This window comes from Geotrypetes seraphini, chromosome 10 (assembly GCF_902459505.1).
Source record: "Geotrypetes seraphini chromosome 10, aGeoSer1.1, whole genome shotgun sequence".
Classification (NCBI taxonomy): domain Eukaryota; kingdom Metazoa; phylum Chordata; class Amphibia; order Gymnophiona; family Dermophiidae; genus Geotrypetes; species Geotrypetes seraphini.
In genome coordinates this window covers 68,060,064-68,081,192 of record NC_047093.1, presented here as the reverse complement: position 1 = coordinate 68,081,192, position 21,129 = coordinate 68,060,064, and the positions used below count along the sequence as shown (strand labels likewise).

The 21,129-nt window shown below is 45.9% G+C and overlaps 1 protein-coding gene across 3 annotated transcripts in view; it reads right to left on the bottom strand.

The window, feature by feature from the left end:
* Positions 1–6,789: 6,789 nt before the first annotated feature.
* FBXW2 (F-box and WD repeat domain containing 2) overlaps positions 6,790–21,129 on the bottom strand; it is a 64,007-nt gene continuing 49,667 nt past the window's right edge. The window contains exons 7-8 of one of the 3 annotated variants that reach the window (XM_033961046.1): positions 8,039–8,244; positions 6,791–7,386 (exon numbers count right to left, since the gene is read on the bottom strand). In XM_033961046.1, the coding sequence (XP_033816937.1) occupies positions 7,361–7,386; positions 8,039–8,244 (232 nt within the window). In that variant the 3' untranslated portion in view covers positions 6,791–7,360. Of the gene's footprint in view, positions 8,245–21,129 lie in introns of all 3 variants that reach the window. The other 2 variants (XM_033961045.1, XM_033961044.1) reach the window with 2 other exon arrangements.

Below are 21,129 nucleotides of genomic sequence, written 5' to 3'. Positions count from 1 at the left end.
ATTGAGCATCTCTCCTGATGTTGGGGGAGGGGGAAGGGTGGTGGTGGTGCATCAGTTGGGCGGAAGAGATTGTGCATCTCCCCGCTGCCGAGGGGAGTTGGGGGTGTTGGTTGGCAGCAGGAGAGACTGGGCATCTCTCCCACTCATGGGGGAGGGTGTGTGTGTTGGTTTGGCAGGAGAGATTGGGCATTTCTATCGCTGCCGAGGGGAGTTGGGAGGGTGTTGGTTGACGGTAGGAGACATTGGGCATCTCTCCCACTGCTGGGGAGGTGTGTCAGTTGGCAGCGGGAGACACTGGGCAGGGGTGTTGGTTGGCAGCAGGAGAGACTGGGCATTTCTCCTGCAGTTCTGGGGTTGTTATTTTTTCATTTATTCTGTACATAGTCTCATCATTATAACCAGCGATGGGCACATGGCACTCTCCGCCAACCTCATTTGCATGAGCATTTTTTGGAAAATGACTCTCTTTTTTAAAATTGCTACTATAATAGCTGCGATAGTAGTCCATTTGTTTTTTACGCATTTTTTTGAAAATCTAGCCCTTAGTCTGCTTGCAGTGGCATTCTGGGTAAAAGGTATTTTGTTAGGCTGAATGGGCACAAGCCATTCAGTCCATCTTCACTAACATTCTCAAGGTCTGCAAGGGTCACTGTTTTTTAATAGCCAAGAATCCTTTGGACCAGCCAGCACACTACTGCTGATAAATTCATGGAACGGCTAATTGGTGGAGGAGTATCCAAACTGTATCTGAATTTAACCAAGCTTGGGACAAGTACATAAGATCTCTAAGGGAGAGAAGATTGTATGGATGGGCAGGCTAGATAGGCCACATGGTCTTTATCTGCTTTCTTATTCTCTTTTCTAAGATGTGCACAAGCTATTAAAAATCTAATCTAAAAATTTAAGTATTCCACTTTCAGCTGCGACAAGAGGGAACAGGATTCTAATAAGGCAGAGAGAGAAAACATGACTATTTTTCTACTATCTGACCCCCAATTCCAATTCCAACTCTAGCTTAGACTCTGATTACTACTGATATTAGGCTTTAAATTTTGTGTCCTGGATGTAAAAGGTACTGATAAATATAACTTTAAGATCCAGGACAAATATATTTATATATAAGCATAAAATTATTTTTAAAAATATAAAACAATATATGGCAAATTTTATTTTGAAGTTGGAGTCTGTATTCGGTACATTTTTACCAACTCCAACTCCAAAACCCTGAAGACATGTTCAAAAAGAAGAAACAGAATCCTTTACTATACCACTTTGGCAGAATATCTGAAGATTATCAGGTGTCAAAAGATTCAGAAGCAATGCATTATTGTTACATTACTGGTGAAAAAGGAGAAATTAGGTTCTTACCTGCTAATTTTCTTTCTTTTAGACTCTATAGACCACTGATGGGTAATAGCTCACCATGACCAGCAGGTGGAGATTGATACAAAACTTTTGGGCTGTAATACTAATAGCTGTGCTTCCTTCTATATAACCAGTCTGCTGAATAGCCAAGCTGAACTAAGAAGTGCTAATTATAACAGTAACAACACTTTGAACAGGAGTAACAACTAACATAGAAAAAAACTCTTTCAGCAAATGTCCCCACAGCTCGCTAGCTATACCAGCTGAGCCATAGCCGCTGTTCTTCTGATCTCCCCGACCCTAGAAAAATACTAGAACCCACAGAAAAAAATCACTCTCTTCATGTGAATCACGTAAGATCAATAGACAGGGTGGGGACTGTACTAGTCTGGAGTCTAAAAGAAAGAAAATTAGCAGGTAAGAACTTAATTTCTCCTTCTTTAGCATCTTTCCAGACCGGTACAGTTCACTGATGGGACGTACCAAAGCAGTACCCATCATAGGTGGGACCCCCGGAGGGCTGCCACCAGAATATGCTGACCGAACACCGTGCCCCGATGCGTCTGAATGTCCACACAGAAGTGTAGAACAAAAGAATGCAGAGAAGACCAAACTGCAGCTTTACAGATATCCACTGGAGGCACAAGAGAAAACTCAGTCTAAGAAGCTGCCTGACCCCGAGCGGAATGTGCCTTAAGAAAATCAAGAACAGGCTTCTTCTGAAGAAGATATGTGGAAGCGATAGTCTCCTGATCCAGCGCGCAATGGTAGCCTTGGAAGTGCCTGCCTCCTTACGAGGACCTGCTAAGAGGACAAAAAGATGATCCAATTTCTGGGTCCGCTGAACATAGAGCGAAGGATCCAACAGACGTTCAATTTGTGCAACTGCCTCTGTTCCGAAGAGCCCTTCTGGCTACTCAAGACCGGGAGGACCACAGACTGGTTGAGATGAAAAGGTGAGACCACCTTTGTCAGAAAGGAAGTAACAGGCCACAACACCACCTGCTCCTTAGAAAACTACAGGAAGGGAGGCCAACAAGATAAAGCCTGCAGCTCAGAAACGCGTCTCGCATAAGTAATAGCCACCAGGAAAACCACCTTGAGAGTAAAGTCAATCAACGAACAAGAACCCAGGGGCTCAAAGGGAGGCCACACTAGCACGGACAGGACTAGACTGAGATCCCAGGCTGGAACCAAAGGCCGCACAGGAGGCCAAAGCAATTTAGACGCCCTCAAAAAGCAAATCACATCTGGATAAGAAGTTAAATGCTTACCCTGAAGCAAAACGCGAAATGCAGACAAAGCTGCAAGCTGAACCCAGAGAGAAGACCAGGCCAACCTGCAAGAACTCCAAGACAAGAGGCACAAAAGGAAACCACTTCACGCGCAGTACACCACTCTTCAAAAATACACCAAACACACACATAAGCTCAAGAAGTGTAAAGCCTCTGGGACCCCAAGAGAGTGGAGATCGCTTTATCTGAATAACCTTTCTTACCTAGGCGCTCCCGCTCAAGAGTCAATCCGTAAGACAAAAGGGACCCGGTTAGAACATTGGAATGAGGCCCCGAGTCTGAAGGTCAGGCAAGAGGGGCAGAAGTGGATCTGCCATGAGAAGACAAACTTGATCCGCGTACCAAGGCCACCTGAGCCAGTCCAGAGCCACTAGGAAAAGAGCGGGAAGCTGAGAGGATCTCCCGAAGCAGAGGGTCCACCATATGCAGGGGCTCCTTTGTGTCTTCCTCAAAATGCAACACCGAGGAGACCTGAAGAATAAGCTCTTGGAGCTCTTACTGCTGAAAATTGCGTACCACCGACACATCCTTGCTAGCTGATGGATCCAAAAAACTGCCACCGATGGCATCTGTCCCCCTGAGAGGATCCTGGAGGTCTCCCAAAGGGTCCAGGGTCCTCATCAAGAGAAAACTGCTCCTCATACACAAAATAATCGTCCCAAGAGACCCTCGGCCGCTTGGACAAGAAAGGAGGAGATGGGTACGAAACTGGTGCTGAGGGGGGCCGAACCAGAGTGGACGCAGAGGGAACCCCCCACCCCCCAGGGCAGAAGCAGGACCCCAGGTTACCTGAAGATAAGCCTTACACAAGGTGAAAAAACAAAATCAGGGGAAAACCCCCCCTGGCGGCCCTAAAGGGACTCACTGCCAAAGCAGAGGACCCAGCAGAAACTTGCCCCTGTCTGTCCAATACAAGAGGAAGGTCACCTGAGGTAATAGACAAAATGGAGGCGCTTCCCACTAAAAGCGGCGCAAAGCACACTGAAAAGCACGCCCCTGAAGCCTTTAGCGGCTGAGAAGCCTGAACCTTCCCAGCCGCAAAAGCAGGCAAGCCAGCAGCAGCTTCAGTGGTAAGAGAAACCTTACTTCCCCGACTGGTGGTGGCTGAGGAAATCCCTACATGGGCGGTGGGGGAAGCTCAGGCTTCCCCGCTGTCAGCTGCCGGCGTGCGAGACACTTGCAAAGGGGAACCCTGCTCGTCGGCACCAGAAAAAGGGGCAAACAATAAGAGAAATCCAACAAAGACTGCAGTACAAGAACAGCAAGCAAAGAACAAGAAAAAAAACTGCAGACAATATGTACAAGATGCAGGCTGTGTTTATTATATCAAATAGTAAATGCGGTCACTTATAGCACCTTTTTATAAACCAAGGGACATGCGGCATTTCTGTTTAATTCGAGTTTTCATTTTGTGCTGGAATCGTCAGCTGGTGATCACCAATTACATAGGCTGTTGTTCATTATCATTTTTAATTGCAGTTTATCTTAAAACCTTATCAACCATTGACCCCTGAAGAAGGGGTGTCGGATCCCTTGGTTTGTAAAAAGGTGATATTAGTGACCGCATTTACTATTTGATATAATAAACACAGCCTGCATCTTGTACATATTGTCTGCAGTTTTTTTCTTGTTCTTTGCTGGCACCAGAAGCCAACGAGCACAGGCCAGCCAAAGCTACCTCGCATCTAGAGAACTTTTTCCCTTTAAAAGTGCTCATTGGGCAATATGCGACCTAGCTAAAAGAAAAGGTGCCGGTTAAGAATAAAAATACAAGCACACTGAATAGAGGGCTCTCTTCAGACTGGAACTGCCTCGGAATTTTTTTTTTTCAGAACAGACTCCACTGGCTCTCTAAACCATATGCCTTGCCAGTATCGCTGGCAACGCTTACAGCTGAGGCACCTCTACAAAATATTGTGGAGGTGGAAGAAAGGGGTGGAGGGATTCAACTCATGACCCATCAAGTGTGACACCCCCGAGGTTGGACAGACTCCCGAAAGGGGGCCCCCAACTCAGTCCGGCACCAGACGGGGACAAGGAGCACTAAATAAAGTCCAACAGCCCTACACTAACCAAGGGTACAACTTACTATACCTACTAGAGACTAAGCAAAGACTGGTTATATAGAGGGAAGCACAGCTATTGGTATTACAGCCAAAAGTTTTGTCTCAGTCTCCAACTGCTGGTCATGGTGAGCTATTACCCATCAGTGAACTATACTGGTCTGGAGAGATTTATAAATCACGTCCACATTACAGCTATGTCATATTTTAAAACTTGCAAAGCACCAAAATAAACTATACCACTATTAAATGTATCGGCTGATTAGGGGCATCAACAAGATTTTGATATAGGCTAAAAAAATATTTATTCACTAACTAGTCTTTAAGCCCGTTACATTAACGGGTGCTAGAATATGTGTGTGTCTGTATTTATTTCTTTCTCTTTCTCCTTAGCTTATTTCTGTATTTCTTTCTTTCTGTATTTCTTTTTCTTCGGCTGTCCACCACCATCCTTTGCCTGCTCCCCCTGTCCATTCTCCCTTCCATTTTCTTCCCCTGTGTCCACCACCACCCCTTCACTGCTCCCCTTATCCAGCAGCAGCCCTTCTCCCTTTGTTTTAACTCCCCCCTGTCCAGCAGCACCTCTTTCCTGCTCCCCTTGTCTAGTAGTAGGCCTCCCTTCCTTTTTCTGCCCCCCCATCCATCAGCACCTCTTTTCTACTCCCCCTGTCCAGCAGTAGGCCTCCCTTTTTTTGTCCCCCCCCGGTCCATCAGCACCTCTTCCCCTGTCCAGCAGTACCTCTTTTCTGTTTCCCCTGTCCAGCAGAAGGCCTCCCTTCCTTTTTCTGCCACCCATCCCCATCCAGCAGCACCTCTTTTCTACTCCCCCTGTCCAGCAGGACTCCCTTCCTTTCCCCCCCTGTCCATCAGCACCTCTTCCCCTGTCCAGCAGTACCTCTTCTCTGTTTCCCCTGTCCAGCAGTAGGCCTCCCTTCCTTTTCCTGCCCCCCCCGTCCATCAGCACTTCTTTCCATGTCCAGCAGCAACCCTTACCTCCACCGACATCCGCCGCAGCCTGCAGGCACCGACAGCCTCTGCGGCCTGCTCTGACTCCCTCCTTGCCGTCGCTTGTCATTTCCCCCCTCCCCCCCCGGGGAAGCTTCGTGCGTTTCGGCAGCCTCCTGTCTGCAGGCCGCCCGCCTGTGGTCCCCGGCCTTTTTGAGAGAAGAGCCGCAGCGGGCGGGTGAGCAGGCAAGAGGGAGGAGGGTGAGAAGAAGATGCTGATCAAGAATAGAAAAGTACATTATTTTACAAGAATGCCATGTGACAAACAGGCTTTACTGGCCGATGGCTTGAGATTGCTGACATGATAAATTAAAACGGCATATGCGGGAAAAGATAGATTTTCTGGTAAAGCCTGTTTGTCACATGGCATTCTTGCAAAATAATGTACTTTTCTATTCTTGATTAGGATGCTGATCAGGATGTGTCTTAATCCTTTTATGATATCATAGCAGATGTGGTGCTTTGTTTATCATGTAAAGGGGGTGAGTTTCACTTATCTCAGCAGGTTATTTCCCAAATGCTGTATAACATCTGATCATTATAGTCAGAATGTTTTGTGAATTATTTCCAGGCCTTTAATACAATGGTTTATTATAGCAGAGGTTGGGTCAGGGTGGTCTTCCATTTTCTTCACCTTTAGCTCTACCTAAAGGGCTTATTTCGCTTCACCTGTATCAATACAAGGACTTACTCTTTTTCCTCTTCCTCTCACTGTGTCCCCCCCCCTCCGAATCAGTGGCAGCAGTGAAGCGGCACTCTGGCGGTGAGTGACAGCGAGGGGGGAGTTGCTCCATGTTCTGGCCTGCCTCCGTGTTCGAAAATCGAATTCAGCACGGAGGCACACCTCACGGTGCCAGGAATCACGAAGTTTCAAGAGCGCATGCGCGCTCTAGGGTTTTATTATTATAGATAGCGAGATATGTGCATAGCACAAATATTTTGAACTAGAAATATTTTAAAAAGTAAATATTTAAGGCAGATTTTTATTCAATAAAGCACAAGTACATTTTCTCACCTCTAGCTAATCCCTGCTTGCAAAGAGAAAGCAAAGGAAGCAGTTAAGGAAACAAACTACACAGTCTACAACCATTTACATCCATGTTGGTTTTAATATATTTAAAGCTGTATAGTGTTTCACAGTAGCATTATACACATCACAAAGAGAAGCTCAGTTTATCTGAAAACGTTTCTTTTTGGCAAATATGGGAGATTGAAAACAAGAAAACTGCTATTCCGTTTTGTTCAGAGAAAAATGAGAAAACATGATGGCAAAGATACATTTGATAATTATAAAAATTATATAACAAATATTGTTAACCAGGAAATGTTTTTGTTTTTTAATTGCATTTCTATAGGCTTTTCTTTTTTGCTCTCACATATACCTTTGCTCACCACTACAAATAGAAAAATTAAAAAAATAAAAATTCTGCCTGCAAGCCTCACTTTTCAGAGGATAAATATGTAAAATATTGTGAGGAGTTTTTTCTTTACCATTCCCTATTCTTCCTAGACAGCTCTTGTACACACACAAAAAAAGTTCTTCATTTTCTCTCACCTCATCTTCCACAAAGCCATCCTGTTGTCACTAATTCCCAGATTAATATGAAAGTGGCTCCAAGACTAGATCTTAAATCACTGGATGTGTGTATCAGTGAAATCTAAGGCATAAAAAAAACAAATAAAAGGGCAACACTTTTTTGGCTGCAGGTCAGAAGAAATAAAATCTAACAGTTGCTTATCAGGTTGTTTGTTTGTCTGTCATGAAACTAGTCAGTATACTGTACTCAGAAAATGCTTTGCTAAATGTGCAACTACATGTTTCTGCAATAAAGCTTTAGCCTCAGTTTCTACTGAAGCTACAGGTTGAAATCTTTAACAGTGAATGAAATACAGATTTTTTTTAATACTTGATTACTACATTTTTATTTACATTTTCTTTTAAAACAATACTCTAGCTCAGAAAGGAAAATTCAAAACCGGGTTCTAGGTAAATGGCAAACATTATTGAATACAGATGTAATTCAGCTGTGAGAAATTGTTTGCATGCTGACTTGCATTAAGTCAATAAAATATACCATCCCCCCAACCCACCAAGAGTAAAGGTAAATGATTGTGCATTGCATGACGATACCATTAAGTGTGCAACTTTGGTTCATGCAAGTCTGCTCTAAACAAGCAGCCTCCACTGTTCTGTAAAACATAATTATTTAGCGCTAGCAAACTGTTCTCAGCCATGCTCTTTCCACAATACCAAGTGTATACTGTGGTCTGGCATACTTGTGGCAAAAACCAGACCCATGTCATTTTTACCATCCAGTCCATTTAGCCAAGATATTTCACCAGCCAAAAAACTCGAGCCTCTCTTCGACTTCCTGTACTCAGGTAGTGGCCAGCGGCTGATCAACTGTTCTGTCCTCAAGTCCATTATATAAAGGTAATGGTTATCAAATAAGAGCGCAAATACATCCCCAAAACCCAGTAAGGATAGATTTGCAGAATCGGGAATCTTGATAACTCTGCAAAAAAGGAAGAAATATAAAATGTACTTAAATGGAATGCTAAATGTACATATAAATCAGACATATACAGTAATGGTATGGCCTTAAAAAAATTATATATTTCATGATTACCATATACAAACTTGACCTTCTCTCCTGACTCAGCTTAATATACCAGGGTTTTAAAATTATACCATGCTGTATTCACAAAGCTTAAGAGGAAATACTCAGAACTTAAATCAATATCATTTAATTACTGATTCTTCATGGAAAGAATTTTACATGTAATTGCCACTGTTCCCAAAACATGTGGATAGGTTACAATATGAACTTAAAACAAACACAGAAGTATAGATACGGTATTACACAATAATGTGAAAAAGATTTTACCCCACTCCTAATCTTCCCTAATATTGCAACCATATTATATTATACCACGGTAAAACAAAAAGTAAAGCCAAAATACATTTAACGGCTTTAACATAAGTTAACTGTGAACAACTGAACATATCACTTTTCCACTTAATCCCCATGCAAGATGACACATTTGTTATATTGTTCATCTAGCTTCTGCATTCCTGTAGAGAAGAAATTTTTTGGCTGTTCCCAAAGCCAGGTGAGTACCGCTTCCTTTACTTCATCATGCTTTGGCTTTTGTTCTCCGGGTTGCAGTGATGCACCTATGTCTCATCAACGATAACAGTTCTCTCCAGAATACTCAGATCTTCTTCGTACCATCTCAGGAACTGGGTTGCAACCTCCACATACTGTTATTTGTGCAGATCAGTTGGGAACCCATTGTGCACAGACTTTCCTGTATCCCGAGTCATCATGCATTATGACAAATGCAGATCCATAGCAGATATCCAAATTTGCAGCCACTTCAGACATCGTTATCCGTCAGTCTTCTATAATTGAGGCATCCACCCAGTCATTGTGCTCGTGTGCACGATGTTGATGGGCAACCAGAACAACCTTCATCAGTTACACGTGTTCATCCTGCTTTAAACCTTTTTACCGCTCATAAACCTTTGATTGATTCATGGTGCTATGTCCATAATGAGTCAATATCCGAAAGTGAATTTCCACAGGTTTCACTCCCTCTGCCCAAAGAAAGCACACTACTGCAAGTTATTCTTCAATGGTGTAATCTTGTAATGGAGCATCCATGCTTCTGACCTTGTGGCTGCCACATGACTTAAGGCCGAGTGCTGCACTGTGTGTCGATGAACTGTCCAATCGGCAATGTACGAGTACATATGTAGTATTTCACTATCTCTGTTTTGGTTATCGTGTAATTTAAAAATTCTCTTTAATTTTTGATTCGCCCTTATATATATATACTAGTGTTTTAGCCCGTTACATTAACGGGTGCTAGAGTAGATGTCTGTCTGTCTGTTTTGTTTTTTTAAAATTTGTCTCTCTCTCCTTAGACGCTGTCATTCTTTCTGTCTGTGTCTTTCCCTGGCCTCCTGTCTGTCTATCTTTATTTCTAACTCTATCCTCTTCCCTCAATCCTGCATGTGGCCTTTTTTCTTTCTCCTCCCCACTTCCTTCCAACGTCAGCTCCCCCTGTCCTCCACATTTCCATTCGGTGTGTCTCCCTCTCTCTACCCTTTCCATCTACTGTTCACCCTCTGTCTTGCCCCTCTCTTCTCTTTCCATTCAGTGTCTGCCCTCTCTCTCTCTGTTCCATATGGCCTCTCTCCATCTCCTCCTTCCTTTTCCCTTGGTCTGGCATACCTTCCTCCTTCCCTCCAAGCCATTCTCTCCCCCTCTGCTCCCTTTCCTCATTTAACTACTTCATTGGGCAGCAGCAGCATTCACAATTCATTGCTGTTGCTGGCTTCAGGTCTTTCTCTCTGGCCAGTCCTGTCTTCATGAAAACAGGAAGTAGGCAGGACGGGCCAGAGAGGAAGGCCTGAAGGCAGCAACAGCAGTGAATTGTAAATGCTGCTGCTGCCTGAAGCACCCGAGGCAGACGCTTCTCTCCCCTACCAGCCCAACCCCCGCTGACTCTGCGACCCTCCCAGCAAGATGACTTTAATATCAAACCTCCCTCCAGCGTTGGCAGCCGCAGCACGCTAAACAGGCTGCTTCGGCTTTCTTCTGCCGTTGAGTCTCTCTGTCGCGCCATTGATGACGTCATCAGTGACGTGGCAGAGGGGCTCAACTGCAGGAGAAAGTCCGAAGCAGCCTGTTTAGCGTGCTGCGGCTGCCAACGCTGGAGGGAGGTTTGTGCCGGTATGTGCAGAACCGGTATGTGCCTCCCCCTCCAGTACATGTGCAGCACTTTGCGCGGCGCATCCTCCCACGATCCTGGGTCGGCCACAGCGCTCCAGTGTGGGCCCTAACCGCCATCTGCTCTCCTGCCTGCCACGGACCTACGGATCACGGAAGCACACAGGCAGGAGTGCGCATGCGCGGCTAGCGTTTTATTATATAGGATATATATATATATATGTATATATATATACACACACACACACACAAACACACCATGAACCAAAAAAAACCAAAATAACATAAACACACACCAAAATGTATCTTCCAAAGAACTCGGACGATTCTTATGAAATTTAGTGCACTGTGTCCTGAATGAAGTTCATGTAAAATGTTGTAAACATTTCCCACCGTACCACAACACTACCTAATGAAAATGAATTGTTGCTATGGGATACGCCAACAAGCAGATGATAGTTTGTAAACGTGGAGAGGATGCGGTATATAAACTTAAGGTTTAGTTTAGTCTCTGTATCAAAATGGTTTTCATTGCAGAAGACCGAATTCTGCTAAAGAACTTGGTACTGCTAAAAGGTTACAGCAATCAAAGATTGTTGAAATAGTTCCCACAGTAGGGTTGGAACAAAAACGGCCTTGATGTGCAGCTTTGCAAGATCCAAACAATGGGCACTCTGGATCATAAGCCAGGCTGCGGAAAACCGCACTCGATTCACACAGAACACATTTGTATGCGATCTTGTACTGAGTAGATCTGGTCCTATATTCCATGATGGCTTCTCTTGTTTCCATACGCTTGTAGGAAAGAAATGCTTTTTTCTTCTCCTTAACAAAGTGTGAGATCTCTGCGGTGAACCATTGGGGTTTATTGTTTCTTTGTCGTTTATTTACTGATTTTATGAAGCGGCTAGTTGCTTCATGTAGGGTTGCATTAACTACACTACACTAAGATAAGTTCATTTATTTATTTATTTTCAATTCTTAGTTTAAGCACTTTAGTACACTTTTTGAGTTTTCACTCTGTACTCAATGATTGATATCTGAACCTGCAAAATTTGGTCATTGAGATCTTTGATGATCTACCAAGCAGGTATCTGAGAGTACAGGCTGATTATACCTCTTAAATTCTTGATTTACAAGTCTATTTGAATTTTAATCTTGGGATTCCTTGACTTGGTACATTGAAATTTGTGATTTAGTGATTTCAGTGTTAACCACTTAGCTTCTACATCATCGGTCTCCACTTGGTCCTGCAGCGTTCGATGGACGAAATCTCCCATGCGTGCGAAGTCTGTGCCGCGGAAATGGAGTACCTTTGTTTTCGTGTTTGATCTAGGGAAGCCTTTCCTAAGGTTGAACCATACTATGTTGTGGTCACTGGAGGCTAGCGTATCTCCTACTGAGACCTCTGAAACGCTTTCCCCGTTGGTGAGTACCAGGTCGAGGATCGCCTGGGCCCTAGTGGGCTCCATCACCATCTGTTTGAGACGGGCTCCCTTTATGGAGTTTAATAGCCTCCTACTAGCGCTGGTTGTCGCTGAAAGTGTGCCCCAGTCTGTGTCACAGAGTGTCACAAAAATCGGCAAGGAGACAGCCCTTAGCCCGAAGGGGCAAGACTATGGGGGCAAGACTATGGGGCTGACAATACGGGTCACAAACCAGATTAAAATCTCCCACCAATAGGAGGGGATCTCCCGAATGACGCGAATGCAGACGCATCAATTGTTGTAAAAAGGAAGATTCAGACGAATTCGGGCCATAAACAACTAGGAATAAATAATTCCTGTCCCCCAGAGAAAGGCGTAAAAGAAGGTAATGACCTTCCTGGGACCTTTCTAACACCTGCACAACCAGCTGTGAGGATAAACGGACCAACACCGCAACACCTCCACGGCGCCCCGACGAAGATGCAAAATAAACTGCCCCCACCCAGGATTTACGCAACTTAAGGTGTTCAGCATTAGTCAATCGAGTCTCTTGTAAACAAGCGATGTCAGAACGATAACGTTGCAAAGCAGACAGAATTTTGGAGCGCTTAATTGGGGAGGTAATGCCTCCTATGTTCCAAGATGTATGCCTAAAGGGGGTACACATCTACGAGTTGAAGAGAAAAACAGCTGAAGACAAGGAAATAAAATGAAAAAGAAACCCCAGGAGCCCAGCCTCCCCCAGGGTCAGAAGTACCAAACGGGATACAGTGTTGCAACTTACATGGAAGAAATAAAAGAACGAAGCAAACCACACCAAAATAAGACTGAAGGAGGACCTGCCCACCCCCCAACCCCCTCCAAACCCCCCTTCCCCCACCCACCCCCGTTCCTAATCATCCCCCCATGCACTGCAATAACAATATGCGCTCCATCCCGCCAAGCAGGCCGGAGCGAAGGAGACACGAGAAATGCGAACGGGGTCCCAAGTTCCCCCAACCCCACCCACCCACCTCCAAGAAACCAGATCAAGTCCCAACTTGGTGCGGGCCATCCATACCCCATCCAACCACACTCACACACGCAGATACACAAACCTCTCCACACACACCATCCAAAGAAGGGGGGAGGACAAGGATCCCAAGGCACTAAAATCAACTTGGGACTGTCAAGTCCCCCAATCTCAAAGCAGTAGATTCATCTCCCACTTCCCAATCATACATCCCCTCCCGCAGTTCCATATGTTCACCCAGACACACATGCTCTACCCTGAAAATCCCAAACATTCTAAAAGTAGTAAAGACCAACTGAGAGCACTCAGAGGCACGAGGCGCCAGCTGAGAAGAGGATCTCAGCCAGAACTGGAAACTGTGCCCTGTACACAAAACCAAACTCAGGAACAGCCAATATCCAGAAGGGCGACCCCACAATCACATGCAAACACCTCCACACATGTCCAGCATGAAACAGGGGATCGCAAGAGGAAATCCAAAGCAGCACACAAGGAGGCACGTCCAGCAAAACAGCCAGCCACCAGTCACCAACAAAGTATGCGCTAAGAAATCCCCAGTATCAGCCATAGGGCAGCAGAATTAAGAGGCTGAGGAAGGTCCAGCCTCTCCAGGGAGAGCATCTAGATAGGCCTGCGCCTCCTCCGCAGTTGCATAGGTCTTCCACCCTGCGGCAGTCCAGATCTTCAATGACGCCGGGTAAAGCAACATAAAACGCTGCTTGCGGTGGAAGAGCGCTGAGCACACAAAGGAAAAACGTCGCCGACGCTTCTGCAATGCAGGGGAGTAATCTTGAAAAAGGCGGGCCGGAGTTCCCTCATATGAAAGTGTTGCGTTTCTGTTTATAATGCCTCATTAATTCCGCTTTATGGGCAGAGTTATGGACCTTAAGAATGGTGACTCGAGCATGGGTATGATCATCTGTGCGTCTACCCAACTGGTGCGCCCGATCCAATTGTAAAGGCCCCATACCAGCTGGCAGCAGCAACTCAGCCTGGAGCCAAGACTCCAAGGTAGATAATAAACGAGAGTCTGGGACCGCTTCAGGTAAGCCAACCAGGCGCAGGTTGTCTCTGCGAGAACGGTTTTCAAAGTCCTCCAGCTTGTCTGCCTGTCGTTGGAGTTGTTCTTTCAGTGAAAGAAGATCCGCAGCAGATGTAGTGTGTAGAGAATGACACGGGAAAAAATCTGTCCCCGTCACCGCCCCGGCCCACCATCCTCTGCACCGCCCCGTCATTGCCATCCCTTTCACCGCCCCGTCACCGTCCCCGCAGCATCCATATAAGCCTTAGTACTGTAATATTTAGCTTATTCCTTTCTTATAAATCAAAGTTCCTGCTGCTGAACTAGAGAAAGAGATGTTCAGCTGGCAGGGCTTTGTTTATAAATTTTTATCAACACAACTAATATACTACTTTATCCTAAAGCAAAAAATAAATAAATAATATAAATTTTTTTCTACCTTTGTTGTCTGGTTTCTGCTTTCCACATCTTCTCATTCAATTCCTTCCATCCACTGTGTGTCTTCTCTCTGCATCTTCCATTTGTTGTTACTGTGCCTCTCCTTTCATCCTCCCCCAATTGGTCTAGCACCCATCTTCTTCCCTCCACTCCCCCATAGTCTGGCATCTGTTTTCTTCCCTTCCAGCATCTTCTCCCCACTCTGTCTTCCACATTTCCCTTCAGGGTCTGTTCCTCTACCCTCTTTCAATGTCTGTTCTATTCCTATCCACCACCACCCTTCCCTCCCTCCTTTACCATCTGTTCCTTTCTACCACCCTACAGCTCCTCTCGCGTGGCCTATCCATCTACCTCCCTCGCTCTTATTTTCGTGGCATGTTACAATGTAATTTGTGCAAGCCGCTGGAGCCTGCGAGCTCGGTCCCTGTCCCATCCCCACAAACCATCTCGCTTCTGTGCTCCTATTTTCCCCATTTCTAATATCTCTCCTATGTATCTGCCATTGCCCCCCCCCCCGTGTCCATATACTATCCCCATGGCATGTCCCCTTTATGTCTCTGTCCCTTTGCCCCATGCACATAATTTTCCCTCTTTCTGTTACCTTCCTCTGTCCAGATTTCCCCTATCTTCCTCTTCCATACCAGTGTGTCTCTTCTTTTCAACCCCATCTAGCTTCTTTCCCTCTTTCTCCCCCCCCCCCTGCTTCCAGCATCTGGCTCACCTGCCTGTCTTCCCCTTTCTTTCCTGCTGTGGGTTTCTTTCTTTCTCTCTTCATCCCCTTGGCCCAGAAATTTTTTTCCTTTCACTCCCTTCTTCCTAGTATGAGCCGGGAACATACGCGATCGCACGATCTAGCAGCCCCCACCTACCCGATCGCAGCGTTTAGCCAGCTCCCTCCCTCCACCTCACCTTATATTCTGAGTTTGCCGGCTTCCTTTTTCCTGAGCCGCACGCGTTCAAAAAGACACGCACGTGCGGCTGCGCAAGTCCATCAAACTTCTCCTCTCCTGCAACTTCCTGTTTCCGGTTGTGTCAGAGGAGAAGATTGATGGACTTGCGCAGCCGCGCGTGCACGGCTTTTTGAACGCGTGCAGCTCAGGAAAAAGGAAGCCGGCAAACTCAGAATATAAGGTGAGGTGGAGGGAGGGAGCTGGCTAAACTCTACGGACGGGCTGTAGGGACCGCGCGATCCTTAATGCCTCACTGCGGAGACAAGACCATTCACCGCTCCACGGGGCGGTGAATGGCCTTGTCCCCGTCCCCGCAGCGACTGTTATTTTTCTTTCACCGTTCCGGTGGGTTACCCGCGGCTAAACGCGGCTAGCCGCGGGTAACCGCCACCGCATCATTCTCTAGTAGTGTGCGCTTCCTCAACTAGCGTTACTCGGGTTTCCAATTCGCCGGTGCGCCTGGTGGTCATCGTTAAGAGTGACTCCAGGGAAGTGAGCTGGCCCAACAGCTGATCAAAGTGGGCATTCAATGCTCTTACCACGGACGCAGACAGCGCTGCAATGTGCACCTCAGATAAGGGGAGCGCGGGGCCCAACTCCATGGTCACCATTTTGGAGTCAGGCCGGGAAGCGCGCGTCTCTCGCTCTTTGGTATTCCGCATCGCTTTGCCACTCATTACCGGGCTGTTGGGCTGTAAAAACCTTTCCATATACCACTCCGTGGTCCAATGTAATGGGGAAGACACTGAGGAGGGTTAGGCAGAGCAGAAAGGAACCGGGGGCCCTGGAGCTCGAACAACACACGTCCTTCCTTGCTCAGCACATCACGTGACCCCCTGTATATATCTATAATAATAAAACCCTAAGCGTGCATGCGCACTCCCACTTGCATGTTCCGAGATCAGTAGGTCCCTGGCAGTAGTGCTGCCCGATTCAGGGGAAAAAAAAATTTTGATTCGATTCGATTCAGCCTATTGAATCGATTTTTCGATTCGATTTTCCTGCCCAATTGGGTGGTTTTTTCCAAACATCCCGGTGGGTTTATTTTATAGCCTCTTCACCCCCTTTGCCCTCTCCTACCCACACTGGTCCTGTGGTGTAAACAAAATAAACAAACAAAAAATACTTTTCCTCTCTCTATTAAATCCTAGCTACTATTTACGGTCCAACACCAGCTCTGGAAGGATATACATTTCAAATCTGACATATTGTAATCACAAAACAGAAAATAAAATTATTTTTCCTACTTTTTGTTGTCTGGTCATTTTTCCAATTGTGTTGGTCCCATGTTGGTCTGGTTGTTTTCTGATCAGGCTTTCCTTCTTTCTTCTTTCTCCGTGCTAACCATCCATCTTCCATCTCTATCCTCCCCTTCTATTTCCCTTTCCTCCCTTGAAGGTCTGGCATCTTTCCTTTTTTTCATTTCCATCCCCCCGCAGCTGCAACGATGGACCACACCATCCACAGATCCACCATCTCTCCTTTTCTCATCTACCCTTCCATCCAGCATCTCTCTTCTCTGTCCTTGTTCCTATGCTCCCTCCATGCCCAGCATCTTATCTCTCCCCATATCCCCATATCTTTCTCTCTTCCTTACCTCCTGTATCCCCTTCCCCAGGTACAGGCTTTCTCCTACTATCGCTCCTGCCATCCTGCACCTTGCCCACCTACTTTAGAACATTATCTGTCCCTCTTGTACCCTTCCCCTTGTGGTCTTGCATTTCTCTCTCCCTCTCTCTCTAAATTAGTCCAGCACCTCTCCTCTGCTTTCCTCCCCCTTTTTGGTCTCTCTCTTCCCTTCACCACAGGTCTGGCATATCCCCTCCCCTCTCTTACTCCTTCCTCCTCCTCCCTCTGCACAGGCCTTCCTCCCTGCCCTGAAGGCCTGCTCCCCACCATGAAGACCTGTTCCCCCTATGAAGGCCTGCTCCCTAGGAAGGCACTTTCTTCCTTCCTCCCTGTGCGAAGGCCTGCTCCCTCCACAAGGCCTGCCCCCCCCTCCAGAACGCCTGCTCCCGCTGCGAAAGCCTGCTCCCCCTGCCACAAACGAATGCCTGCTCCCCCCACTTCAAAGGGGCATTTTCTCCTCCCCCCCGCCGCGAACGAACGCCTGCTTCCTCCGCAGCCTGCACCTTCCCCGCTCTTACCTCCTTACTGCTAATAGGGCAGCTTGCAGGCTCGCTGGTGTTATAGCGATCCCTGCAGCTGCCCGTGGTCCTCAGCGGCATGTTCTCTCTGCCGCAATCCTGCCCCTGACGTCAGAACAGGGGCAGGACGTAGCAGAAAGAACGTGCCGCTGAGGACCACGGGCAGCTGCAGGGATCGCTATAACACCAGCGAGCCTGCAAGCTGCCCTATTAGCGGTAAGGAGGTAAGAGCGAGGAAGCTGGGAGGAGGCAAGAGTGGGCAAGCTGGGGGAGGCCTTTCTGACTGACCCTACCCCCTCAAGCAGGAGCAGCAGTGGCACGGGGAAGGCACGGGGAAGGGTCAGCCATTGAATCGGGAGGCCAATTTTTTTAAATTGAATCGATTCGAATCGATTCACCTGATTCGAATCGGTGAATCGATTCGAATCGTGAATCAGGCAACACTATCTGGCAGGTAGGAGTGCGCATGCGCACCTAGGGTTCTGTTTTCTAGTCAGCCAGTTCGTCGTCACTCCCCCCCACGCCGCACACGAATCCCCGTTGACCCTCCCACCGCAAGACCATAAACCACCAGCAGCATCTGCAGCACTACAAACATGCTGCTTCACAGCACTACAAACATGCTGCCTCGCGGCCCTCCACCACTCCGATTTCCATCAGAGACGCAGCAAAGGAAATCAGAGCAGCAGAACGCCACAAAGCAGCGCGCTCAGAGCTTTGTGGATGCTGCCAGAGACGGGAGGCCCGTCGGTCAACTCGCAATAGCAGGGTCAGTGGGGTCAGCTGCATGGCGGCAGTAGTAGCGGGGGAGGGGGGAGATGGAAATATGCTTCTCAAGGGTAATACTGCAAAGGGGGTTGGGAGGCAGGCAGGCAGGCTTCGGAGGGTGGGGGTGGGACAAAGTCTGGAAGGCAGTGAGGGGGACATAGGAATAATAATAATAACAGTTTATATACCCCTGGACCATAAAGTTCTATGCGGCTTACAATGATTAAAAGATGCTACAAATTGAGTGGAATTAACAAAGTTCAGGAGGCACTGGGGGGCACTAAGAACATAGGAAGGGCCACTGAGGACACTAAGGACATAGAAGGCACTGAAGGCACTAAGGACACAGGACAGAGGCACTGGGGGCACTAAGGAGACGGGAAGGAGACACTGGGGGCACTAAGGACATGGGAAGGGGGCACTAAGGACACAGGACGGAGACAATGAGGCACTAAGGACACAGGATAGAGGAACTGGGAGCACTAAGGACATGGGAAGAAGGCACTGGGGTCACTAAGGACATAGGAAGGGGTTCTAAGGACATGGGAAGAAGGCACTAAGGACATAGGAAGGGGCACTAAGGACATAGGAAGGAGGCACTGGGGGCACTAAGGACATAGTAAGGAGGCACTGAGGGAAGTAAGGACATAGGATGGGACACTATGGACATAGGAAGGGGGCCACAGAGAGACAGGCAGGCATAGCGCAACAAAGAAATACAGGCAGGCAGGGGGCCAGGGAGACAGAGACAAAAAGAAAAACAGACAGACAGTGGGCCAAAGAGAGACACAGACAGAAAGAATGACAGACAGCATCCAAGAGAGAGAGATAAAGAAAAAAAAAAACCAGACAGACAGACATCTACTCTAGCACCCGTTAATGTAATGGGCTTAAACACTAGTATTTTATATAAAAACACACAATGGTCTCTGATCTTTAACCAAAATGTGATCAGTCAATTCTCTATTTCCATCTGCTGGTAAGTGGGAATAACAACCCATATTGAGAATGGTATGAGAGGGTGCTGAAAAGTTCTCAGCCCAACCAACTTCCTAAATTCTGAGCATTATTTTGCCACTATAGCTGAAAGGAGTGTTATTTTATTTTGCAACATGCCAATTTGCAGATACGTAATGCTATGCTTTTACACTTGTTTCAGATCATTGACTGAATCATGTCAACGAAAAGTGTGGAATTTACAAGTGTGGAACTCCAAGCCAGAGGAAAACTCCAAAGGAAATCCATGAATTGCCCATCATACTCCACAGTGAAAAAAAGAGGTGTGCAAACTTTCAGCGTGGAAATTTTGAGACTGAAGATGCAGAGAGGCCTCAAATGGTGTCAACTCCTGAAATTGTTGACCATGTCCATGACCTGACTTTGGCAGATCAGCGAATATCAGCGAAAACAATTGCCGAGACACAACAGATATCCAGGGAACGTGTTGGGTGCAGTCACTAGCTGATTGGCTGCCATGAACCCGCGGCAGCCAATCAGCTAGCGGCTCTGCATGGGCAGTGAGGAGTGTCACTCGCTCGTGGACTATAGGGGGTACTAATGGAATAGATAGTGTATAGGACAAGGTGCAGTATTTTGTGGAGTTTTTTCTACAAAAATGCTGGCTTTTTGTATGGTTCTGGGTAACTCTAGTTAGATACAAGCATATGGGTTAGTTAAGGCCAACAGAAGCACACAAAAAGTTGGTGAATAAAAATCTGAATATGGATGTAGCCAAGGCCAGAAAAACACACTACAGATTAATATTAAGGAAAAGCATAATAATATTCTCTGTATGTACTTTGCTATTAAGCCAGACCATAGAGGAAATCAGGTAATGCGTAACATACTTCTAGAAGTATTAAGAACTCCATATTGAGTTAGTGACTCCATTTTGTGTCAGTGACTTTCTGTCTCTGTCTTCCTTTGTTCTTTCTGCGTTTCCCACCTTGAGCCGCATGGCTCTAATTAATACCAGACCTCTCAGTCTGGCTTGTGGAAGATATAGGGTTTCATATTTTTGAATACAGATAGTTATACGTATTAAATATGAATGACATATGTTATGTGAATTTATGGATGGATGGGGCCCCGAATGAATGATATGTGGTATGAATGATATGTGAGAGAATGATTTGTACTTAATTTCAAATATTTTATATATTTTAAACCTGAAGAAACTTTAAGGAGAAATCCTAAGAGGCAACATCTGAAACAAGTTAGCGCCAGAAACACTGTACCAATTTTTGAGACTCAGAACAGGAAAGGTCAGCTAGTTTGACCTCCAGCATAGGAGGGAGTGGGAGTAGGCCGCCTCCTTCTTCTGTGCTGACAGGTTCACGAATTTGTCAGCAGATGCTGAAGAGAAATGCAGGCTGACTTTAACACAGACAAGCTGTTTGATTTCACCTTTTTGAAAATAACAATTACAATTTCTGGTGGAACTCATTATGTCACATATATAAAATGGAAAGAGCAATAGCTATACAACAAGGAAGCTATAAGAAATTTAATAAAATTTGGGAGCCATTAACTTCTTATTGTAATGAGTAAACACCATTTTCTATTGTAATATACACCGTCTAATGATTGGGGGGAGGGGGAGGTATATTTTAGATTTTTCTTATTGGGGAAATAATAGAGGAATGATGGGAGGGAAGGGTGGTAATTTTATGTATTGTAAGATAAATCAGAAAGATTGTCAAGTGATGTGTTTAATTGTATTGTTTTATTGTTTGTGCACTTGATGTAAGACTGAAAACGAATAAAGAATTAAAAAAAAAAAAAAAAATAACAAAAAGAGTATTGGATATGTAATAACGGGTTTATGCATATTTAGAAAGTTAAGGTAAACAAAAATATGATTTGTGAAACTTTTTTGGTGTCAAAAAATAATTTCTTT